We start from the raw sequence: 26191 nt of genomic DNA, 5'->3' as shown, positions 1-26191 counted from the left end.
GAAGGGGAGAAAAGGGGAGGGAAGAGACTTCTGTGAGGCAAACCTGAAGAAGAGAAGGGTATAGGAGAGGATCAGTGGGCTCCGCCTGAGGGAAAGAAGGGGGATAGGAGAGGCTTCTGTGGGGCAAGCCTGAGGGAGAGGAGGGTATAGGAAAGGATCAGTGGGCCCCGCCTGAGGGAGAGAAGGAGGAGAGGAGAGGCTTCTGTGGGGCAAGCTTGAAGAAGAGAAGGGTATAGGAAAGGATCAGTGGGCCCCGCCTGAGGGAGAGAAGGGGGATAGGAGAGGCTTCTGTGGGGCAAGCCTGAGGGAGAGAAGGGGAGAAAAGGGGAGGGAAGAGACTTCTGTGAGGCAAGCCTGAAGAAGAGAAGAGTGTAGGAAAGGATCAGTGGGCCCAGCCTGAGGGAAAGAAGGGGGCTAGGAGAGGAGAGACTTCTGTGGGGAAGGCCTGAGGGAGGGAATTAATGTTCAAGCTTTAACTGTCAATTTATCAAGCCCGATCACATAGTTTCGTAGCGAAGCAGGGGTAATCCATTTACTAGTTTCTTAGAAATACAAATTGTACACTTTTAAATTAGTCCACCATAGACTAAGGTAAGGAAAAGATGGGCACCACTCCCTAGAGTTGAAACGTTTGTGAGCAAGGGAAACCTTCACCTTTACTTTAGATTAAGAGAACAAGAAGTATTGTCTTTATTGTCTGGAAGGAAGATAGTTGCCTTAAAACTTTCATTTTTCTTGCAATCTTGAAAAGCCAATTCTTTACTTCGTTAATCTTTCTATGTTTCTTATTGATAACAACAAAACACAGAACGATTAAAGAACTGAAGATTGAAGATTCTCAAGATTGCAAGAAAAATGAAAGTTTTAAAAAACTGATAGAGAAGCTAATGGTAGACAGCATGTCTGTAGGTGTCGGAGGCTATCTTACCATCTGTTGCGTTTTACAGGTCCTTGGACTCAAACTGCCTAATATTTTGGGGCGTGCTGAGAAGGTGACGTTCCAGTTCTCTTATGGCACCAAGGAAACATCGTACGGTCTCTCCTTCTTCAAACCACAGCCTGGGCACTTTGAAAGAAAGTAAGACTTTTAAAAGTACGTGAATGCTATGGACGTGTATTTTAGAGTCTCTATAAAGTCCCCATTAAATCAGGAGGGTTTATTTCAAAATAACCATAAATGGGCTTCTCTTTAGGTTTTTGTAGAGTTCGAAAGACTTTTCTTCAAAGTAAAGTTGGTGCAATAACGGGTGTACCAAAGTATGCCCGTATTACTCCAACTTTGCGCGCACTGCATTGGTTGCCAATCGGAACGCAATTCAAGGTGTTGGTTATCACCTTTAAAGCCCTAGATGGCTCAGGGCCAGACTATTTACGGGAACGCCTCCTCCCACAAACCTCACTGCGGCCAGTAAGGGCCCAGAGTCGACCTTCTCCAGGTCCCGTCCGCCAAACAATGTCGGCTGGCCGGACCTTGGGAAAGAGCCTTCTCTGTGGTGGCTCCTATACTTTGGAACCAAGAGATCCGCATTATCTCCACCCTACCAGTCTTCCAGAAAGCCGTTAAGACCTGGCTTTTCCGGCCTGGCCTGGAATTAGGCTGATTGGTAAGTTGGCATGTTTTTTATATTATTGTCATTATTGATTTTTATTATTAGATTTTAACTGTTTTTATTGTTGTTGCATTTATTCCCATTGTTAGCCGCTCAGAGTCCTTTTGGAGGGAGCAGCATATAAACACAATAAATGAATGAATGCAGTTAAAAGGCTGTATACAAGAAACACCCCCCCGATTTAGTGGTGGGGTGTGAATGCTTGTCTGGTGGTGGGCACTACTCACAAAGCGCCTGTTTTATGTTCTTATGTTATGTTATGTTATGTTATGTTAAAAAATCAATAATTTAAAATTAAATAAAAAAGAAAAAAATGAATGAATGAATGAATGAATGCATGCATGCATGCATGCATGCATACATACATACATACATACATACATACATACATACAAACATACATACATACATACATAGTGTATGGCAGTGTTTCCCAACCTTGGCAACTTGAAGATATCTGGACTTCAACTCCCAGAATTCCGGGAGTTGAAGTCCAAATATCTTCAAGTTGCCAGGGTTGGGAAACACTTCTGTATGGTCATTGATAACTTTTTTTCCCCCCAGATTGTACCAACTCTGAGGGTTATATTATTATTATTTTTCCTTTCATGTGATAAAAAAAGTCAGTTTGATTTCAGCTTTCCTGATTGTTTGCTTAGTGGGCAGGTTGCAACATCCATTGCCCCTTGCATTGAGCGTCATTGCACGAGATTTCGCTTCCTGCGCATGCGCAGAAGCGGAATTTTATGCACGCGCAGGTCAGGAACATGGATATGCACATCTTTTCCAACTGGCAGATAAATGGGATGAAGAATAGAGAATTAATCTTTATAAAGTGGAATAGGAGCGACTTAAATAAACTAATAGGTCCCATGAAAGGGACTATGGAAATTTGGAAAAAATGGCAGGGGAAAATAGGATTACATAAATCAAAACTGTCATCGATTTATGTAATAAATAGAGATAATGAAGTAAATTTAAATAGGGGTATAGGAGAGTTGAAGGCAAGAGGGGTAACTAAGATAGGACAGTTATATGAGAAGGATGGGAGGCCAAGTAGAAATCGTATAGAATGGTGGCTGGGTAAGGGAAGGTGGCTACAAATAAATGCAATATGTAAATATCTGAATGAAAGGGAGAATAAAGAAGCACTATTTAGGGAGGCAGTTTTCAGGCACTCAGGTTCCCTGGCTATTTTGGGGGGCATTTTTGAAGCTGTTTTCAGGCCATTTTTCAGGCTGTTTTCAGTCTGTTTTCTTTTGCTTATACAGGTTTGGTTTTTATTACACTATTCCTGGAGGGGTCTGTAATATGGTAAATGATTTAGCTTTACTAGATAGATGGTCAAAGCAATGGAAACTGCAGTTTAATGTTTCCAAATGTAAAATAATGCACTTGGGGAAAAGGAATCCTCAATCTGAGTATTGTATTGGCAGTTCTGTGTTAGCAAATACTTCAAAAGAAAAGGATTTAGGGGTAATGATTTCTGACAGTCTCAAAATGGGTGAACAGTGCAGTCAGGCGGTAGGGAAAGCAAGTAGGATGCTTGGCTGCATAGCTAGAGGTATAACAAGCAGGAAGAGGGAGATTATGATCCCGCTATATAGAATGCTGGTGAGACCACATTTGGAATACTGTACTGTGTTCAGTTCTGGAGACCTCACCTACAAAAAGATATTGACAAAATTGAACGGGTCCAAAGACGGGCTACAAGAATGGTGGAAAGTCTTAAGCATAAAACGTATCAGGAAAGACTTAATGAACTCAATCTGTATAGTCTGGAGGGCAGAAGGAAAAGGGGGGACATGATCGAAACATTTAAATATATTAAAGGGTTAAATAAGGTTCAGGAGGGAAGTGTTTTTAATAGGAAAGTGAACACAAGAACAAGGGGACACAATCTGAAGTTAGTTGGGGGAAAGATCAAAAGCAACATGAGAAAATATTATTTTACTGAAAGAGTAGTAGATCCTTGGAACAAACTTCCAGCAGACGTGGTAGATAAATCCACAGTAACTGAATGTAAACATGCCTGGGATAAACATATATCCATCCTAAGATAAAATACAGGAAATAGTATAAGGGCAGACTAGATGGACCATGAGGTCTTTTTCTGCCGTCAGACTTCTATGTTTCTATGGCACACTGGTCTTCAAATAGTTGTGCCACAAACTTAAAATGAATGCAAACCTCTGAGCTGTTAATATTTCACGAGATGCCAAAGATTATTAAGCATTAAATTGTTGGCTCCTGTTTTTAACCTGTAAGCTTTTTTCCTTTAACCGTAACCTTAAAAGTACAAATAAACCTCTCAGTATAATGGTACATTTTGTTCCTTAGGGCCAAATCCTTCCTAGAGCCAAAACGGGGTAGAAGTGTTATGTCCTTCTCAAGTCTATGTTGGGATTTTGTTGCAGTTTTTTTTTTTAAATTTAATTTTGATAATCTTGTTGTTTCCAGCATTTCTCTCAATGTGTACAAAGTAACTGGACAATTTCCTTGGAGTTCCCTACGTGAAACTGACAGAGGAATATCAACCGAAGTCAATGTAAGTAAAATGGAGCCACGTTGTCTACTAGTTAGCGTAGGATGGCGAAGCATAGGATGGCATCGGACCAGAATATCTCCGGGACCGCTTGCTGCCGCACGAATCCCAGCGACCAATTAGGTCCCACAGAGTTGGCCTTCTCCGGGTCCCATCGACAAAACAATGCCGTCTGGTGGGACCCAGGGGAAGAGCCTTCTCTGTGGCGGCCCCAGCCCTCTGGAATCAGCTCCCCGGGGAGATTAGGACTGCCCCCACCCTCCTTGCCTTTCGTAAACTTTTGAAAACCCATCTATGTCGCCAGGCATGGAGGAATTGATATATCCTTAGCTGTCTTGACTTTATATATGGTGTGTTTGCGTTGTATGATTGTTTTTAATAGGGTTTTTCCAAAACTGTTTTTATATTGGATTTGTATTTGATGTTTTTACTTGTTGTGAGCTGCTCCAAGTCCTCGGAGAGGGGCGGCATACAAATCTAATTAATAATAATAATAATAATAATAATAATAATAATAATAATAATTAAAAAAAAAAATTGGGATGGCACAGTGCTGGAGATTTATAAGGAGACCGGACAGTCATTTGTCTGAGATTGTATAGGTCAATGGTGGAAAACCTTTTTTCCCCTCAGGTGTCAAAAACAGTGTGTGCATGCGCTATTGTGCGAGTGTGAATGACCACACCCATAATTCAATGCTTGGGGTGGGTGAAAATGGCCTCCCCTATCCCCCCGGAGACCCTCTGGAGGCCGCAAATGGCCCGTTTCCCAACTTCTGGAGGACTCGGGATGGCTTACAACATTTATTTATGTATTTATTTATTTATTTATTTATTTATTTAGTTAGTTAGTTAGATAGATTTGTATGCCGCCCCTCTCCGTAGACTCGGGGCGGCATACAAATCTAATAAATAATAAAAAGGCAATCTACATCAAAATACAATAAATTAAAATTAGAAGTTCCGTCTAAAAACTAAGGAACCAATTAAAATACACACATATCCCTTCAATCAACTAACCCACTGTACATTCCTCGGTCAGGGGGGCAGAATCTAATCACCCCAACTTGGCACAGGTGAGTCTTTAGACTCTTACGAAAGGCAAGGAGGGTGGGGGAAGTACGGATGCCACAACCCCGTCTTGATGGATCATCTCGAATAGAGGATGTCAAAAGGAAGAATCGATATGTGGTAGTGAACGGAGATACTACTGAAAAATTAGAGCAGTGGTTCTCTAACCTTTCTAATGTGGCAACCCCTTAATACAGTTGTGGTGACCCCCAACCATAAGTCTAGCACCAGGTCTCCTAACAGAGCTTTAAGCTGATTGGCAGGAAGATCAGAGGGACACTCCCACTGTAAACGCCTGATTGATCGGATTGTAAAAATATGTTCCAAGGCGCCAGAATAGAAGCTTTAGTTCCTAACACCATGGGAAATTTGTCTTTTCCCGTGGTCTTAGGCGACCCCTGTGAAATGGTCGTTCGACCCCCAAAGGGGTCCCGAACTCCAGATTGAAAACCACTGTGTTAGAGGCTGGGAGATTGCCGTCTGAATGGTCAGCACAAACTTGAACACATGACCCTGGGGCATTGCAACCTTCATAAATATGAGCCCTTCATGGCATCGGACCACAATATCTCCGAGACCGCCTTCTGCCGCACGAATCCCAGCGACCGATTAGGTCCCACAGAGTGGGCCTTCTCCGGGTCCCGTCAACTAAACAATGTCGGTTGGCGGGCCCCAGGGGAAGAGCCTTCTCTGTGGCGGCCCTGACTCTCTGGAACCAGCTCCCCCCATAGATTAGAATTGCCCCTACCATCCTTGCCTTTCGTAAGCTACTTAAAACCCACCTCTGTCGTCAGGCATGGGGGAACTGAGACATCTCCCCCGGACCTATTCAATTCAATTTATGTATGGTATGCTTGTATGTATGTTTGCTTAAATAATGGGGTTTTTTAATATTTTAAATTGTAAATTATTAGATTTGTCATGAACTGTTTTATTGTGTTGTGAGCAGTGTTCCCTCTAATTTTTTTTTGGGGGGGGGGGGGCGCGGAAAAGTATAGTGTCTGAGCGGCAGTCCCTTCGGGACTGGGCGGCACAAAAATAATAAACAAACAAACAAACAAATAAAAAACCCACCCTGTTTTGCCTCCGAGAATTTCAAAATAAAATACTGTACTGTGTGTCTATAACAGTGAGCTCATAATAGGGCAACTCTATCAATATCAAAATGCCACTTAAATAGTTGAGCTAGTTTCAAACTAGATTTTGATTTTCTTTCTCTCTTCCTTACTCCCATTCTTTTTCTTTCTCTTTTCCTTCCTCTCTTTTTTCTATCTGTTTCTCTCTCTTCCTCTCCTTCCTCTCTCCTTCCCTCTCACTCTTTCCCTCTCGGCTTCTGGGCCGGTTTGGAAAACTCTGAGTTGATGATGATTTTTAAGTGAGCGATTGCTCACTGCTCAGCTTAGAGGGAACTATGGTTGTGAGCCGCCCCGAGTCTACGGAAAGGGGCGGCATACTAATCTAATTAATTAATAAATTAATAAAGAAACAAACAAACAAACAAACATTTGCTGAACATCCGAATTTTGATGGCATGACCAAGGGGGTCATTTGGCATGAAAAATTAGTCCTGCCACTTTTTTTCAGTACTGTTGTAACTAAATATTTTTTTTTTCCCTTTCAAAGTTTCCAATCTGGAAGACCAACCACACACTGAAATGGGAAACCGTCTGGAGAGAACTGGGCTGCCTTTCAAGAACGGCCTCATTTTCTGTGCGAGAAGAAAGTGGACACTCGCTCAAGTCTTCCGTATCTGTAAGATTTTTTTTTTTTAAAAAAATGGAATGCAAATTTTAAAGGGCCACGGTTTATTATTTATTTATTGGCTTTGTATGCCAAATGACGGCTGCTTGCGATGGTAAAGGGGACCAAATTTTAGTGCTGGGGGAAAGATGAATAAGAGGAATGTTGCCCATTCTTAGGAAGAATTCAAATCTATTGGTACTGCAGTATTATGGAGACATTTACTATATTTTTTGGAGTACAGTGATACCTTGTCTTACAAACTTAATTGGTTCCGGGACGAGGTTCTTAAGGTGAAAAGTTTGTAAGATGAAACAGTGTTTCCCATAGGTATCAATGGAAACGCGATTAATGCATGCAAGCCCAAAATTCACCCCTTTTGCCAGCCGAAGCGCCCGTTTTTGCACTGCTGAGATTTCCCTGAGGCTCCCCTCCATGGGAAACCCCACCTCCAGACTTCTGTGTTTTTGCGATGCTCCAGGGGAATCCCAGCAGGATAATCCCAGCATCGCAAAAACAAGCGCTTCACTGGCATCGGAAGTCTGGAGGTGGAGTTTCCCAGCGAAGGGAGCATCAGTGAAATTGCAGCATCGCAAAGACACCAAAGTCCTTGAAACCCCACCTCGAGACTTCTGTGTTTTTGTGATGCTGCGATTTCACTGAGGCTCCCCTCGCTGGGAAACCCAACCTCCAGATTTCCGTTGCCAGTGAAGTGCCTGTTTTTGCACTGCTGGGATTCCCCTGCTGGGATTCCCCTGCAGCATCACAAAAACACGGAAGTCCGGAGGTGGGGTTTCCCATAGAGGGGAGCCTCAGGGAAGTCCCAGCAGTGCAAAAACGGGCGCTTCGCTGGCAACGGAAGTCCAGAGGCGGGGCATCCCAGCGGCAGCGGTGGATTTGTAAGGTGAAAATAGTTTATAAGAAGAGGCAAAAAAATCTTAAACCCCGGGTTTGTATCTCGAAAAGTTTGTATGATGAGGCGTTTGTAAGATGAGGTATCACTGTATAAGATACCCTTCCCCCTCCCCCACCCCACCCAAAAAAGAGAGAGTGGAAGTGTGTGCATCTTATACACCAAATACAGCCATTTTTGGCCTCCAAAACCCCCACCCTGCTTATCCAGTTTTTCGCAAAATGGGGCACACAAAGGGAAAAAGTTTGATATTTGGGGGGATTCGCAGGGGAATAATGGGGTGTGCAGAGGATTTGGGAGACCTATAGAGTGATCTTGGGGGCTGGGGAGGGCAAAAACAAGCAAAAAACCAGCCTGTTTTTTGTTTTTTTAAAAAAAGGGTGGGGTGACATGCAAAGGGTTTGGGAAGCCTGTAGATTGATCCTGGAGATTGGGGGGACAACATTTTTTTTGTTTATCTCTTCAAAATCTTGGTGCATCTTATACTCCAATATATCTTATAGTCAGAAAAATACGGTAATTTAAAACTGTCAGAGAATCTCTCTCTCTCTCTCTCTCTCTCTCTCCCTATCTAATCTATCTACCTACCTACCCTATCTCTCTCTCTCTCTCTCTACCTACCTACCTACCCTACCCATATCTATCTATCTATCTATCTATCTATCTATCTATCTATCTATCTATCTATCTATCTATCTATCTATCTATCTAGTCTGTCTGCCTGCCTACCTACCTACCTACCTTATCTATCTATCTATCTATCTATCTATCTATCTATCTATCTATCTATCTATCTATCTATCTATCTATCTATCTAATTTATATGCTGCCTAATCCCATGGGACTCAGGGCGGCCTACAGCAAGATAATTAAATTATTAAAATGCAGCAATTAAAATATATTTAAAACCCAATAAATGCCCCTTTTGAAGCTCTCCGACAATGAAATAAAGAATAATTAGATTCCAAGCAATGTTTTCTCAACCTACAACGGTTTGCATTTAATTCTTCCTTATCAAACTTCATATTTTGTTTCTTCTTTCTTGTAGCATGCCATGGTTATAGATTCTCGAAACTCTTCAATCTTGCCTAAACGAGGAGCTATGCTGAAGATAAATCAGGTATTAATGCCTCATTAATAAAATTTGATTGTAATATGGAGAACAACATGCATTTGGATAAGAAATATGGAAAATCCAAATAACAGGAGGGAAGATTGGATCTGGCAAGGGTTTGGGGTTTTATTTTTGCTCCTTCAAGTCAGGGTTGTTTCCTGTCAATTGCAGGCTAAATCTCTGCAATATTCTTGGCAAGGTCTCGAAAGCAGTTTACCGTTGCCTCTTCCTAATGCTGAATAAAAGTAGTTAACCCAAGGTCACCATAGTTGGGTTGTGCCTCAGGTGGGGCTAGAACTCACAGTCTCCCAGTTTCTAGCCTGATGTTTTACCACTACAGAGATTTGGCAGTAGTATGTCAGAAAGGGAACGGTGAATCCTTGTCAATCATAGAAACATAGAAGATTGGCGGCAGAAAAAGACCTCATGGTCCATCTAGTCTGCCCTTATACTATTTCCTGTATTTTATCTTAGGATGGACATATGTTTATCCCAGGCATGTTTAAATTCAGTTACTTAAATTCACATCTGCTGGAAGGTTGTTCCAAGCATCTACTACTCTTTCAGTAAAATATTCAGTTCAGTTCTGGAGACTTCACCTACAAAAAGATATTGACAAAATTGAACGGGTCCATAGACGGGCTACAAGAATGGTGGAAGGTCTTAAGCATAAAACGTATCAGGAAAGACTTAATGAACTCAATCTGTATAGTCTGGAGGACAGAAGGAAAAGGGGGGACATGATCGAAACATTTAAATATATTAAAGGGTTAAATAGGGTCCAGGAGGGAAGTGTTTTTAATAGGAAAGTGAACACAAGAACAAGGGGACACAATCTGAAGTTAGTTGGGGGTAAGATCAAAAGCAACATGAGAAAATATTATTTTACTGAAAGAGTAGTAGATCCTTGGAACAAACTTCCAGCAGACGTGGTAGATAAATCCACAGTAACTGAATTTAAACATGCCTGGGTTAAACATATATCCACCCTAAGATAAAATACAGAAAATAGTATAAGGGCAGACTAGATGGACCATGAGGTCTTTTTCTGCCGTCAGACTTCTATGTTTCTATATTTTATTTATTTATTTATTCATTCATTCATTCATTCATTCACCCATCTATTTATTTATTTATTTATTTATTTATTTATTTATTCATTCATTCATTCATTCATTCATTCATTCATTCATTCATTCATTCATTCATTCATTCATTCATTCAATTTTTATGCCGCCCTTCTCCTTAGACTCAGGGCGGCTTACAACATGTTAGCAATAGCACTTTTTAACAGAGCCAGCATATTGCCCCCACCATCCGGGTCCTCATTTTACCCACCTCAGAAGGATGGAAGACTGAGTCCACCTTGAGCTGGTGATGAGATTTGAACCCCTGACCTTCAGATCTACAGTCAGCTTCAGTGGCCTGCAGTACAGCACTCTACCTGCTGCGCCACCCCGGCTCAATTATTTTCTCACGCTGCTTCTGATCTTTCCCCCAACTAACTTCAGACTGTGCCCCCTTGTTCTTGTGTTCACTTTCCTATTAAAAACACTTCCCTCCTGAACCTTATTTAACCCTTTAACATATTTAAATGTTTTGATCATGTCCCCCCTTTTCCTTCTGTCCTCCAGACTCTACAGATTGAGTTCATTAAGTCTTTCCTGATACGTTTTATGCTTAAGACCTTCCACCATTCTTGTAGCCCGTCCTTGGGCCCTGAATTGTCTCTGAATTCCGCCTCTCTCCCCAAAATCATTTTTTCCCCCCACTAGGAGCTTGCTGGATATACTGGTGGCGATGTGAGGTTTCTGAAAGAGGATTTTGAACTTCAGTTAAACAAGCGCCTCGTATGGGATTCGGTAAGACTTCTGCTTCTGCCTTTCACTCATTGTTCCCGGCAGGAAATGACATTTCCTTCATCATTCGTTTGGAATGTCATTGTCAGGCCTGCTGCCAATTAAACCTCTGAATAGAAGCTATCCTTGGCTCCATTTTTGTTGGGAAAGGTATATTTTTTATTAGTAGGCATCTCAGTAATGCATATAGACAGAAATGAGAATCGCGTGCCAAAATCCCTTAAAACCTTTTCCTCCTTTACTTACCTTCTATTGCCCAACCCCTGTCACAGGCAGGCAGGATGTTTTCATAACTGTCAAGCGTAGGCATGCCTTGAATTGGCGTCTGAAGAAATAGAGCACTTACCGTATTTTTCAATCTGTTAAGATGCACTGGAACATAAGATGCCCCACGTTTTGGGGGAGGAAAATAAGAAAAAAAGTAGGTAACATCACCTCTGGACTTCCATGTTTTTGTGATGCTGCGATTTCGCTGAGGCTCCCCTCACTGGGAAGCCCCACTTCCGGACTTCCGTTGCCAGCGAAGCCCCCTGCAGCATTGCAAAAACACAGAAGTCCAGAGGTGGTGTTTCCCATGGAGGGGAGCCTCAGGGAAATCCCAGCAGCGCAAAAACGGGCGCTTCGCTGGCAACAGGAGTCCGGAGGCGGGGCATCCCAGTGGCAGCGGCTTGGGTATGTAAGGTGAAAATAGTTTGGAAGAAGAGGCAAAAGAATTTTAAACCCTGGGTTTGTATCTCGAAAAATTTTGTATGGCGAGGGGTTTGTAAGACGAGGTATCACTGTATTTTAAACCAATTCAGAGTTGCTAAGGATGCCAAGGAAATGTATGCTTCTGTTTTGACTGGCTTTTGAAAGTGGCCTTCCGGGATCTCCAGTTTTTTATTCTGCCTCCCATCTCCCTAGGAAGATTTGGCTGAGCTTCAGGGGAGTACGGGTGCAGGTGTTTCATCTTAGCCCCATTCATAGGAAAGCACTGAAAATGCTTTTCCTGCAATGAAAAGGTTGATTGAAAAAAGTCTGCAAAAAAGTTTGATCAAATTTATTTATTTATTGGATTTGCATTCCGCCCCTCTCCGTGGACACGGGGCGGCTAACAACAGTGATCAAAACAGTATGTAGCAATCCAATAATAAAACAACTAAAAAACCCTTATTATGAAAACCAGACATACATGCATAAACTGTAGAGGCCCAGGGGAAAAGAATATCTCAGTTCCCCCATGCCTGGCGGCAGAGGTGGCTTTTAAGGAGCTTACGAAAGGTGAGGAGGGTGGGGGCAATTCTGATCTCTGGGGGGAGTTGGTTCCAGAGGGCCAGGGCCGCCACAACATTGTTTAGTTGACGGGACCCGGAGAAGACCCACTCTGTGGGACCTAACCGGTCGCTGGGATTCGTGCGGCAGAAGGCGGTCCCGGAGATAATCTGGTCCGGTGCCATGAAGGGCTTTATAGGTCATAACCAACACTTTGAATTGTGACCGGAAACTGATCGGCAACCAATGCAGACTGCGGAGTGTTGGTATAACATGGGTATACTTAGGGAAAGCCCATGATTGCTCTCGCAGCTGCATTCTGCACGATCTGGAGTTCTCCACTGCTTCTGGAAGGAGAGTCCAGGATGGGTTAACCCTCAATCTTATTGGTTGAGACTGAGTTATAAATTAACATGTTAATTAGGCACCGCCCCTTGCCTGCCCCCAAGGGCTCAGTTTTTAAAACTCAGTCATTGGAATGAGACATATGAGTTTTTGCTTAGTGATTTAATGTGATAATTAAGTCTATTTAATGTGATAATTAAAATGAATTTTTACTAACATGTTTTCTTTCTCCTTTCTATTTTACTGTTTTTCAGATGCAGTTGCCAAGTAGGGGTCTCTGCCCTCAGTGGGCACCACCCCCATCGTTTGTCCCTGTGGAACCTCTTCCCTCAGAGGGTACCGTTTCGAAGGGGGACTCAGCCTCAGGTCCCTGACCTCAGCGGTCAGACCGGGCTGCAGCCAAAGGTGGGGGGGTCCGCCCCCCCCACTGGGAGGCTGTTTGGAGGAGCTGGAGGGTCGAAGCTCCCTTCCAGGCTGCCCAGGAGCGGATCGCCGCATAACGCCGCTGCCGCTATCGCTCGCCGCCAGCCGATCAGCTGTTCGGCGCTAAGAGCGGATCGCCGCCGGAACGGCCGCCGCCGCCGCCCGCCGCCGCCGCCGCCGCCATTAGAGGCAGAGCCAGGGCCAGGGAATAAGGCCTCTGGTTGCAAGAAGCGCGCGCGCGCGCGCGCGCTGAGGAACATATGTTCGGCGGCCTCATTAACAGCTTCCCATATGATCGGCGGCTCCCCGGGCTACCGGGGATCGATCGGCCGCCGCGGCAGCAGGCTTTTCGGCTCGGGGACCTCAGGCTCTCTGATAGCCGCCGGGGGATGAAGGGCAAAGGCGTTTGCCGCCCTCACTACTCGCGCCCGCCATTTTGGATATATTTCGGGCCGCGTAACGGTTACTGCCGCCATTTTTTTGATGGAAATTGGCGGGAACCCCCCCCCCCCCTACCTCCTCACTCTCCTCATAGTCCTCCTATCAGGTTGGAGGGATGGCATGAGTGGGTGGAGTCTTCGTGGGCAAAGACCGTTCGCCATTTTGTGGTGGAGAAAAAGCCTCGGTCGGTAGTTTTTACTTCACCGCAGAGCTGTGTTTGGTCAATTGCCTTGTTTTCTGCAAAGGATTATTCTGTGAGTACCATGGAGCCAACTGTCCCCGGGCCAGAGAAGGTGGCATGCCCAGATGTAGTGGCTAAGGCCAAAGATAAGGCCAAATCCAAGCCCAAATCGCAGGGGACTTCCTCCTCAGCTCTCAGAGAAGCCGAAAGGAGGATTCAGGCACTCGAGCAGAGGTTGGAGACTGTTTTCCAGGCCCCTTCCCTGTCTACAGGACCTATGCCAGGCCAATTACCATCAGGAGCCTTAACACCACGCTCCATGCCTCAAGGGGATTTGTTGCCAGGCAGGGATTGGTCCCCAGATCGCCAGCTTACTCACCAGGCCCCAATGCCGGTAAGCAGGCCAGGGTCTGCCAGTAATACAAGGCCTTCATGGGGTTTTTCGCCTCAAGCAACTGTAGGCCCAACTGCTTCATTCACCCCCACAGCTGCTGGACTCAGGAATCAGAGTGACACCTGGCAGAATTTATCTCCTGCCCTGCAGGAGATGATTACCAATGTATACTCACAAGGAGTAGCATCGGGGGTGCAACAATGCAGTCAACAGCCCCATCAACCAGCCCGGAATTTGTGGTCTGCACCGCCCCTTTCAGGTTTGGAGTTCTCAGAGGGAACATTACAGGAGGACAGCGACAAGGATTATGACTTGTCAGATGATGAAACAACCCCTGAGCCACCTTCAGTGGCTGGACTCTTTAAGCCTGCCTTGTTTAGGACTTTATTACACAAGGCAAAGCTAGCGGTGGATCTCCCTGGTCCTGCCAAAGCCGCTGAAACACCAAGGTCAACTATCCTACTGACAGAACCCAAACCTGAAACAGACCATATCCCGGCACCAGATATATTCATACAAAACGCCAAAAGACCATGGCAGCAACCAGCGGCAGCTCAAGGCCCTTCAGCGTTGGAACGCAAATTCTATACCTGTGATGAAGAGCTGGAGAATCTACTCCAATTTCCACCAATTGACCACCCAGTGGTAAACCTGGTGTCTAATGCCATGGTTCCTGCTGAGTCCGGGGATAATTTGAAACCCGAGGACAGGAAAGCAGAGATCCTCCTCCGGAAATCGCATGCCATGTCTGGATGGGGCTTTCGAGCAGCGGCCGCTGCTTCCTTCTTCAATAGGGCTTCCATAGCATGGATTGAAGAAATGATGTCAAAACTGGGACCGGAAGATGGTAGGCTGCGGCAGGACTTGAGTAAACTGCTGGCCGCAGCGGAGTTTTCGGCTGACGCTACTCTCCACGCTGCCAAATTCTCAGCGAGAGGGATGGCCACAACGCTTTCATCCAGACGCCTGTTGTGGCTAAGGAACTGGCAGGCTGACACCAAATCCAAGTGGCGCCTGGCCTCCTCACCTTTCCGCGGCGCTGACCTCTTCGGGGAGGTGCTGGATAAAGTCCTTATTGAAGATAAGGATAAGAGGAAGGTCCTCCCCAGGTCCAACAGGCGGCAGGACAGGCGGACTACACCGTACAACAGACGCCAGTCCTTTCGTTGGGACAACTCCTCTGGATCAGGCCACAACCAGCGGCCATATTCGCAGGGCCGATTCAATCAGCCCTCCTCCTTTCGAAATGACCGGTCAGGGTTCCAAGACAGAACCAGAGGATATCAACAGGCTAGACGCCCGTTTAGAGGCTCTAGCCAGAGGGGCTTCAAACGCCCCAAATGACTTCCAAGACGACCAACCGTTAGGAGGGAAGCTCCGCCTTTACAGCTCATTCTGGCGAGCCACCTCCTCGGACAAATGGGCTATAGCCACGGTGTCGCGAGGCCTCCGATTAGAGTTCCTTCAGCCCCCGCCCAACCGTTTCATCCAGTGCCCGACACCTCGGGACCCTGCCAAGAGTCAAGAGTTGTTTCAAGAGATAGCACACCTTTTACGTATACAGGCCATAGAGCCGGTACCGCAGAACGACTGGAGAACCGGTTTCTACTCAATGATCTTTACTGTGCCAAAATCATCGGGAGGTTGCCGTTTGATCCTGAATTTGAAGCAACTAAACCTGTACATTCTGTACAGGAAATTCAGGATGCACTCGTTGCAGACCATCCTGACGGCAATACGCCTCCAGGACTTTTTAACATCACTGGACCTGAAGGAGGCGTACCTCCATGTGCCGATTTATCCTCCTCATCGACGGTTCCTACGGTTTTGTGTCAAGGGCGTACACTACCAATACAAGGCCATGCCATTCGGCCTTTCTTCAGCGCCCCGCACATTCACCAAGCTACTGGACGTCCTCACGGCGAGCCTGCGCGCACAATCGGTGCGTCTAATGGCTTATTTGGACGACATCGTGATCTTGTCCACCTCACGTGCCCAGGCTCAACAAGATCTCGCACTGACGATGAGGACCTTGACGGAGCACGGCTTTACCATCAATGTGCCCAAGAGTCAGCTGATTCCATCTACCACTCTCCTACATCTGGGCTCCATCATCGACACGACTTCGTGCATGGTGTACCTCTCCCCGGAGAGAAGGAAGAACATAAGGTCTCTCATCTCATCCGTCCGGAGAGACAAACGGTCATCTCTGGCCTTTTTGTCCAAGGTGCTGGGGACCTTGGTCTCCTGCATCGGGATAATTCCGTGGGCCAGACACCACATTCGGAACCTTCAATGGTTTCTACTGCCAGCCCAGAAGGTTCGGACCAGCCATTCCACCATGCGGGTTCGTCTCCCAAAGGAGGTAAAGGACTCTCTAGTGTGGTGGGTCTCCCCAGCCTTGTGCCGTGGACTATCGTTCAGCACGCACGACATAGTCACTCTAACTACAGACGCCAGTCTCTCGGGTTGGGGAGCGCATATTGGCCATCGGTGCGCCCAAGGCCTCTGGTCCAAGGAGGACCTCAACCCGGTAAACATAAACTTTCTGGAGCTCAGGGCAGTTTTCCTAGCTCTCCAGCACTTTGTTCCTTTTCTTCACAACAAACATGTTCTGGTCCTGACGGACAACATCGCGACCAAGGCCTACCTCAACCATCAGGGGGGTACGAGGTCGCGACGTCTCATGCAGGAAGCCTCGGCCCTTTTCACCTGGGCCGAGAGGAATCTGGCATCATTATCAGCGGAGCACATCGCGGGGGTCGACAATACTCAGGCCGATTGGCTGAGCAGGACCACTCTCGACCCGACAGAATGGAAACTGGATTCGCGATTGTTCCAAAGAATCACGGAGATTTTCGGTACACCTCTGGTGGACATGTTCGCGACACACACCAATGCGCAGCTCCCCAGATTTTACACCCGTTTCCCTTCGCCCAAGGCGGAGGGAGTGGATGCTCTCACCTCCCGCTGGCCGCAGGGTCTCCTCTACGCCTACCCGCCGACGAAGATTCTACCAAAGGTGGTGGACAAGATTTTGCGGGAAAGGGCAGAGGTGATTCTGGTCGCTCCATACTGGCCACGCAGACCGTGGTTTTCGGATCTAGTGTCTCTTTCAACATCCCCACCGTGGAGGATCCCGGACAGAGAGATATCCCTCAGCCAGGGATCGGTCAGTCATCCGGAACCCCAATGGTTTCAACTGACCGTCTGGAGATTGAGCGGAACAGGTTGAGGGGACATCATTTACCTGATGACATCATCTCAACGATACAGGCGGCTCGACGACCATCCACCTCGAGAATATACCAGGCCACCTGGTCAGCCTTCTGCAAATTCTGCCAGGAGAACAGTACTGACACGGAGGCGGCCTCGGTGTTGCAGGTATTGGGGTTCCTCCAGGCGGGTCTGGATCGGGGATTAGCCCCCAATACTCTCCGGAGGCAAGTTGCAGCCCTGTCCACAATCATTAGGACCGGTGAGCAGAGGTCCTTATCTTTCCATCCTTGGGTCAAGGACTTCCTTAAGGGCGCTGCAAACACTCACCCTCCCACAATCCATCGTTTTCCATCATGGGACCTGTCGTTAGTGTTAAATGCATTGACTGGTCCACCGTTTGAGCCATTAAGGTCCATACCACTTAGGTTCTTAACGATTAAGACAGCCTTCCTGGTGGCTGTGACCTCGGCCAGGAGGGTTTCGGACATATCTGCGCTCTCTGTACGTTCTGATCTTTGTATATTTTATCCTGACAGGCTAGTCCTAAGGTTAGATCCAGCGTTCCTGCCCAAGATTAACTCTTTATTCCACAGGAAGCAGGAAATAGTGTTGCCTGATTTTTGTGCTGGTGGGAATCATCCGTTAGAGCTCAGGTGGCACAAACTGGATGTCAGGAGAGCCGTAAAGATTTATATTCGACGGACAGAGCCATTTAGGCGGTCCGAAAGGATGTTTATTTCTTTTTCACAGACTAAATCGGGGCTTGGGGTTTCCCCCAAGTCAATCAGTCGCTGGATTCGTGAGTGTATTGCTGAAGCCTACGAAACCACCACTCAGACTCTACCTCAGGGGATCACTGCTCATTCCACTCGCAGTGCAGCCACTTCAGCAGCCTGGAGGACCCAGGCGTCGGCTGAGGATATATGCCGGGCAGCAACGTGGTCTGCGCCTTCTACCTTCATCCGGCATTACAAACTGGACACGTATGCCTCAGCTGAGGCTTCTTTTGGGAGAAGAGTTTTGCAGACGGTTTGTTCTACTGTTAATCCCTGAATCTGCACTCTCCCACCCTTGGACTAGAACTGGGGCATATCCCATCCTGGACTCTCCTTCCAGAAGCAGTGGAGAAGAACCGTTGTACCTACCTGAACGGTCTTCTCGATGCTCTGGAAGGAGAGTCCAGACCCACCCAAGTAATCGTTTGATTCAAGGGATTTGGGTTGTTTTTTTGTCTAATCGTTATGTTTCATAAGGGTTCAATAAAATTGTGTTGGATATTAATGACTTCGTTTTTTAAAACTGAGCCCTTGGGGGCAGGCAAGGGGCGGTGCCTAATTAACATGTTAATTTATAACTCAGTCTCAACCAATAAGATTGAGGGTTAACCCATCCTGGACTCTCCTTCCAGAGCATCGAGAAGACCGTTCAGGTAGGTACAACGGTTCTTTCCGAACACTTTTCAAAGATAGCCCCATGTAGAGAGCATTACAGTAGTCGAATCTCGAGGTGATGAGGGCATGAGTGACTGAGCAGTGACTCCCGGTCCAGATAGGGCCGCAACTGGTACACCAGGTGAACCTGGGCAAACGCCCCCCTCGCCACAGCTGAAAGATGTTTCTCTATGTTATATTTTTTACGCATTCTGAATTGTAATAAACAGCTTCCATTTAAAGAGATTTCTGTCTTTCTGAAGGTCCTCTCAACTTCTCTTTGGGGTGGAATGTTGCTTCCTATCGGAGACAAACCATCGAGTATTGCAGACAGGTATGTAGGGCTGATTGGCGCGCTTTGGATTGGATTTTCTCCCCCTTCATTACAGGCAGCACACTTTGTAATACAGTGTTCCCTCAATTTCCACGGGGGACTGCCCGCGAAAGTCGAATTTCCGCGAAGTAGAGTTGTGGAAGTAAATACAGTGATCCCCCGGGTATCGCGATCCTGATCATTGCGAACGGGCTAAATCGCGATTTTTCAACCCGGAAGTCAAAACACCATCTGCGCATGCGCGCCCTTTTTTTTATGGCCACGCATGCGTAGATGGCGCCGGGCAGATCAGCTGGAGGGCGAGCGGCGGGCATCAGCGAGGAGTTTCCCCACCGCCCACGCAAACTCCTCGCTGCCGCTCGCCCGCCCTTCGCCCGTGCACGCTGTTCGCTCCCCCTCTTGCTGGCGGGAGGGCGATAAGCCCCCCCAGCACCCGCTCGCCCGCCCTTCGCCGCTCGCCCGCCCTTCGCCCGGCCACCCGCCGTTCGCTCGCTGCTCGCCCGGCCACCCGGGTTCGGGGGGGGTGCTGGCAAGCCCCCCATGCCGGTGGCGACGTTTTAAAACAGCCGCGCGGCTTCCCAATGAGTCCCGAAGACAAACGCGGAAGTTCGCCTTTGACTTTGTCTTCGGGACTCAGTTGCGAAGCGGCGCGGCTGTTTTAAAACGTCGCCGCCGGCATGGGGGGCTTGCCAGCACCCCCCGGACCCCCAACCTGGGTTTGGGGGGCTGCTAGGAAGCCCCCCATGCCGGCGGCGACGTTTTAAAACAGCCGCGCGGCTTCGCAACTCTTCGGGACTCAGTTGCGAAGCCGCGCGGCTGTTTTAAAACGTCGCCGCCGGCATGGGGGGCTTCCTAGCAGCCCCCCAAACCCGGGTTGGGGGTCCGGGGGGTGCTGGCAAGCCCCCCATGCCGGCGGCGACGTTTTAAAACAGCCGCGCCGCTTCCCAGCTGAGTCCCCTTCCCAGGAACCCCAATCTTCGGCTCCTCGCTAGCGCTGCGGAAGTAAAAACACCATCTGCGCATGCGCAGATGGTGTTTTTACTTCCGCAGCGCTACTTCGCGAAAACCCGATCATTGCTAGGGGTCCTGGAACGGAACCCTCGCAATGATCGGGGGATCACTGTACACCATTTTTGGCTATGGACAGTATCACAAGCCTTCCCGTAACACTTTAAACCCCTAAATTACCATTTCCCATTTACTCACCATTATTACTGGTACTCCCAATTGAATAAGACACTTTAGTGATCCTGATATTTATAAACATAATTATTTATTAACAATATTTTTTTTTTTTGCAATAAAAAATCAGCAATGGCAGACAAAAGTTTGGTGACGATGTATGACGTCATCGGGCGGGAAAAACCGTGGTATAGAAAAAAACCAGTGAAATATTTTTTAATTAATATTTTTTGAAAAACCATGGTATAGGCTATTCCCGAAGTTCAAACCCGCGAAAATCGAGGGAACACTGTACAGTGATCCTTCGATTTTCGCGGGGGTTACGTTCCCAGACTGCCCGCGGAAGTCGAATTTCCGCGAAGTAGAGATGCGGAAGTAAAAACACCATTTTTGGCTATGGACAGCCAAAAACTACCCCCGCACGCCCTTTTCCAAGGCCACGCAAGGAGCCGGGCTTGAAGTTGGGGGCGGGGAGCGACGAAAGTGCAGAGGCCGGCAAAGATTGTTTTGAATGTTGGCCGCACCCATCCCCCCAGCGCCTCCGGCCCCCTCGCCGCTACCTCCCGCCCACCTGATCCACCCCTCTCACCGGCTTTCTTGGGGCATGGGTCCTCCTGCAGCAGCGCTGGCGGCTATGGCTTCTCATCCTCATTCGGCCGCTAGCCACTCTGAGCGCTTTGAGAATGCCTGCCCCGCCCCTCCTGCAGTCCCTTAGCTGAGAGCACTTTCGTCCCAGCTGTCAGCGAAGGGGCTGCAGGAGAGGCAGAGCAGGCGTTCTCACAGAGAGGGAGAGAGAGAGGGAGAAAGAGAGAGAGAGCAAGAGGGGGGGAGAGTGGAAGGTAGAGAGAGAGAGATAAATGATAGAAAAAAGGGGAGAAAAAAGAGAAATGAGAAAATGATTGAAGCAGAGAATAACAGGAAAGAGAGAAAGAGAGAGAGAAGTGACTCTTGGTGATGACGTATGACGTCATCGGGCGGGAAAAACCGTGGTATAGAAAAAACCCGCGGAGTATTTTTTTATTAATATTTTTTGAAAAACCGTGTTATAGCCGTTTTGCGAAGTTCGAACCCGCGAAAATCGAGGGAACACTGTATTCCCTTGACATATTTCACACGCCCTCCTTGTTGAAATCCACAGAACCCATTCCTCCATTTGGTGTAATGTAGGAGTTTGCCATTGGGCCGCGTTACCTAAATCAGTGTTCTTCGGCCTCGGCAGATTTCAGATATGTGGGCTTCCACCTCCCAGGATTCGATTCCAGAGTCCAGAAGGAGTTGGACGGCTTATAAATCTACAAGAATGGTGGAAGGTCTTAAGCATAAAACGTATCAGGAAAGACTTAATGAACTCAATCTGTATAGTCTGGAGGACAGAAGGGAAAGGGGGGACATGATCGAAACATTTAAATATATTAAAGGGTTAAATAAGGTCCAGGAGGGAAGTGTTTTTAATAGGAAAGGGAACACAAGAACAAGGGGACACAATCTGAAGTTAGTTGGGGGAAAGATCAAAAGCAATGTGAGAAAATATTATTTCACTGAAAGAGTAGTAGATCCTTGGAACAAACTTCCAGCAGACGTGGTTGGTAAATCCACAGTAACTGAATTGAAACATGCCTGGGATAAACATATATCCATTGTAAGATAAAATACAGGAAATAGTATAAGGGCAGACTAGATGGACCATGAGGTCTTTTTCTGCCGTCAGTCTTCTATGTTTCTATGTTTCTAAATTAAATTCAGACTTTGCTAAGACTGAAACCATGGATGATTCCCAGGCATAAAATCAGGTCCGGTTACTTACCACTGTCGTGATTTATTTATTTATTCGATTTCTCTGCCGCCCAATCCCAAAGGACTCAGGGCAGCTTACAACATAATAACAATACAAAAAGATACACCAGTAAAAAGAAGTCGAATATAAACTCAAAAACCTAACCCATTTATATAAAAACCAATCAAATCTTATGCATGCACACCATTCATAAAATAAAATTTGGCCATGAAAGATGGACAATTCATGACCCTCAAGCCTGCCGGCAAAGCCAGGTCTTTGTGGCCTTGCGGAAGGCCAGTAAGGTGGGAGCAGTACGGACATCGGGGGATAGTTAGTTCCATAGAGCCGGGGCAACCACAGAGAAGGCTCTCCCCCATGGTCCTGCCAACCTACATTGTTTAGTCGACCTGGAGGAGGCCAACTCTGTGAGCTCTTATTGGTCTCTGGAAAGTATACGGCAGGAGATGGTCCCGTAAATTATTATTATTATTATTTATTAGATTTGTATGCCGTCCCTCTCCGTAGACTGGCCCTGAGCCTTGTAGGGCTTAATAGGTAATAGCACCTTGAATTGTGCCCGGAGACTAAGAGGAAGCCAGTGCAGCTCATGGAGCAAAGGTGTTTATGATGGAAATTCCAGGTTGCGTTATGACTGTATGTTGAGAACTAATTTTAATGCCTTAAAATAGTTTATCATAAGCATATATTGGTTTAGCAGTAGACCCTCTATATAAATAAAGATGTCAATGTTTGTTCAAAATCTTAAATCTCCTAACGTTCTTCATCAATTGCTTTGAAATTTTGACATAACGTTGCATTTGAATATGTGCATGTTTTTATATAACTATGTTATATAGATGTCACACTTGTGACAGGTAAAAACATGCAGGTGCTTAAAACAGGTCCTTCGCATTTCTGACTGCCACTTTCCACCATTGTTATAGATCAGGGAGGCATTTAAGTCTGCAAATAAAACATACTGCATTTTTCACAATATTTATTTATTTATTTATTGGATTTGTATGCTGCCCGTCTCCGTGGACTCGGGCCGGCTAACAACAGTGATAAAAACAGCATGTAGAAATCCAATACTAAAACAGCTAAAAACCCTTGTTATAAAACCAATCATACATACAAACATACCATGCATAAATTGTAGAAGCCTAGGGGGAAAGAATATCTCTGTTCCCCCATGCCTGACGGCAGAGGTGGGTTTTGAGGAGCTTACGAAAGGCAAGGAGGGTGGGGGCTATTCTAATCTCTGGGGGGAGTTGGTTCCAGAGGGCCAGGGCCGCCACAGAGAAGGCTCTTCCCCTGGGTCCCCCCAAACGACATTGTTTAGTTGACGGGACCCGGAGAAGGCCCACTCTGTGGGACCTAACTGGTCGCTGGGATTCGTGCGGCAGAAAGCGGTCCTGGAGGTAATCTGGTCCGGTGCCATGAAGGACTTTATAGGTCATAACCAACACTTTGAATTGTGACCGGAAATTGATCGGCAACCAATGCAGACTGCGGAGTGTTGGTGTAACATGGGCATATTTGGGAAAGCCCATGATTGCTCTCGCAGCTGCATTCTGCACGATCTGAAGTTTCCAAACACTTTTCAAAGGTAGCCCCATGTAGAGAGCGTTACAGTAGTCGAGCCTCGAGGTGAGGAGGGCATGAGTGACTGTGAGCAGTGACTCCCAGTCCAAATAGGGCCGCAACTGGTGCACCAGGCGAACCTGGGCAAACGCCCCCCTCGCCACAGCTGAAAGATGTTTCTCTAATGTGAGCTGTGGATCGAGGAGGACGCCCAAGTTGCGGACCCTCTCTCAGGGGGTTAGTAATCCCCCCCCCAGGGTAATGGATGGACAGATGGAATTGTCCTTGGGAGGCAGAACCCACAGCCACTCCATCTTATCAGGATTGAATTTGAGTCTGTTGACACCCATCCAGACCCCAACAGCCTCCAGGCACCGGCACATCACATCCACTGCTTCACTGACTGAATATACGAAACTGTTTTACCTATGACAGGTAAAAACAGCAGCAATGAAGCTGTATGGCGAATTACGCCAGTGTTTAGAATTGTGTGGTTTAGATCTATGCACGGATTGCTTCTCACATGGAAAATTATATGTTGCATGTTCTAGAGTTGACAAATCAGACTGAGCCACAGCAACGCAGGGCCGGGTACAGCTAGTAACTAATAATCTTAATGGAGTTTTTTCTACTGTACAGAAGAACACAAAGCTTCTGTTATATTTTTGCCAGTCAACAGCTTAAAAACAAGCTTAATAAAATAAGTAGATGGACCTGTTCCAGGAATCCAGTTAATCAGAATAATCGGATTATAAAACTTGTTGCCATTTATAAAATAATACTGTGATGAAAGAAACATGAAAGACATTTGCATATGACAAATCTAATTTTTAAAATAATTAAAAAACCCTTATTAAAAACCAAACATACGCACAAACATACCATGCATAAAGTGTATAGGCCTAGAGTGAAAGGAATATCTCAATTCCCCCATGCCTGACGACAGAGGTGGGTTTTAAGGGGCTTACGAAAGGCGAGGAGGGTGGGGGCAATTCTGATCTCTGGGGGGAGCTGGTTCCAGAGGGTCGGGGCCGCCACAGAGAAGGCTCTTCCCCTGGGTCCCGCCAAACAACATTGTTTAGTCGACGGGACCCGGGGAAGGCCAACTCTGTGGGACCTAACTGGTCGCTGGGATTCGTGCGGCAGAAGGCGGTGCCAGAGTTGGTTTTTTTGGGAGATAATGTGGCAGGTGCCCATCTCTTTGAATTCTAAAGTCCCAGAGAACTTTTTTCAATTACTTGCTTTATTTTATGGTCCTATCAGGTTTGGCTGACAGGCAAACAGTATTTCTTGCAGATCTTCTAATGAACTATTGTTACTACTTTGTCATGCAGTTGCTTGTAAACATTAGTACTACTACGCTCCGCAAGCTGCACTGACTTCCTATTAGTCTCCGGGCACAATTCAAGATGTTGGTTATTATCTATAAAGCCCTATATGGCTCAGGATCAGACTATTTACAGGACTGTTTCTTGCCACATAACTCCCAGAGCCCAATAAGACCACATAGAGTTGGCCTCCTCCGGGTCCCGTCGACGAAGCAATGCAGGTTGGCGGGACCTCAGGGGAGGGCCTTCTGTGTGGCCGCCCCGGCTCTATGGAATCAACTCCTCCCCCGATGTCCGTACTGCTCCCCCCTTACTGGCCTTCTGCAAGGCCACGAAAAACTATCATGGCCAAATCATATGAATGTCCAGTATGCATGTTGTTGTGATTGATTAATTTATGGGGTTTTTAATTAAGGTTTTATAATTTTTTAGATTTGTAAATTTGACTTCTTTTTTATTGTTTTGTATTTACATAGTTGCTGTAAGTTGCCCTGAGTCTTTCGGGATTGGGCAGCATAGAAGTCTGTCTGTCTGTCTGTCTGTCTGTCTAAATCAGTGTTTCCCAACCTTGGCAACTTAAAACTACTTGGACTTCAACTCCCAGAATTCCCCAGCCAGCGAATGCTGGCTGGGGACTTCTGGGAGTTGAAGTCCAGATATCTTCAAGTTGACACGGTTGGGAAACACTGGTACGAATGAATGAATGAATGAATGAATAAATAAATAAATAAATAAATAATTTTTTAAATTAGTAGTAATATTAATATACTAATTCAATTTCAGTTGTTAATCAGAAAAAAATCCCTCTAATGCAAGGCCCTGGGTTTATTGTGGTACTTTGTTGCAAATGTACAGTGGTATCTAAGAGACTGGTAGCTAAGCATATTACACTGTAAAGCATGGGTCCCCAAACTATGGCCCACAGGCTGCATGTGGCCCGCCAAAGCCATTAATCTGGCCCATGCAAGACCACGAGGCTGCCCTGCCCACATCCGCCTTGTCCACCTTTTGGCCGAGCACAGGACTTACCTTTGTGAGCCCCTAAAATGTAAGGCCAACATTTTTGGCCTGCAGAATGCTGCTGGAGGTGGGGGAAGTGAAAAATGGAGTGCATAGATGCCCCACGAAGCCACAAAATGAAAACCGTTTTTCAATTCTCCCGCCTCCAGAACATAGCTAGAGAAAGAGAGAGGAGAGAGATATATATATACTGTATACAGTGATCCCTTGTCTTACAAACTTAATTGGTTCCAGGACAAGGTTCTTAAGGTGAAAAATTTGTAAGACGAAACAATGTTTCCCATAGGAATCAATGGAAAAGCGATTAATGTGTGCAAGCCCAAAATTCACCCTTTTGCCAGCCGAAGCGCCCGTTTTTGCACTGCTGGGATTCCCCTGAGGCTCCCCTCCATGGGAAACCCCACCTCCAAACTTCTGTGTTTTTGCGATGC

The 26191-nt window shown here is 46.4% G+C and overlaps 1 protein-coding gene across 1 annotated transcript in view; it reads left to right on the top strand.

Annotated features, from left to right (window-relative positions):
- The window catches only part of SAMM50 (SAMM50 sorting and assembly machinery component), a 45286-nt gene that overhangs the window by 12990 nt on the left and 6105 nt on the right, over positions 1-26191 (top strand). Inside the window, exons 6-11 of the mRNA XM_070755290.1 lie at positions 948-1078; positions 4071-4158; positions 6849-6977; positions 8927-8998; positions 10768-10854; positions 18799-18869. Coding sequence (XP_070611391.1) covers positions 948-1078; positions 4071-4158; positions 6849-6977; positions 8927-8998; positions 10768-10854; positions 18799-18869 — 578 coding nt within the window. The remainder of the gene's footprint in view (positions 1-947; positions 1079-4070; positions 4159-6848; positions 6978-8926; positions 8999-10767; positions 10855-18798; positions 18870-26191) is intronic.

Source organism: Erythrolamprus reginae, chromosome 6 (genome assembly GCF_031021105.1).
Source record: "Erythrolamprus reginae isolate rEryReg1 chromosome 6, rEryReg1.hap1, whole genome shotgun sequence".
Lineage (NCBI taxonomy): Eukaryota > Metazoa > Chordata > Lepidosauria > Squamata > Dipsadidae > Erythrolamprus > Erythrolamprus reginae.
The sequence above is the reverse complement of the archived record's forward strand: the minus strand, read 5'-3'. Positions and strand labels throughout refer to the sequence as shown.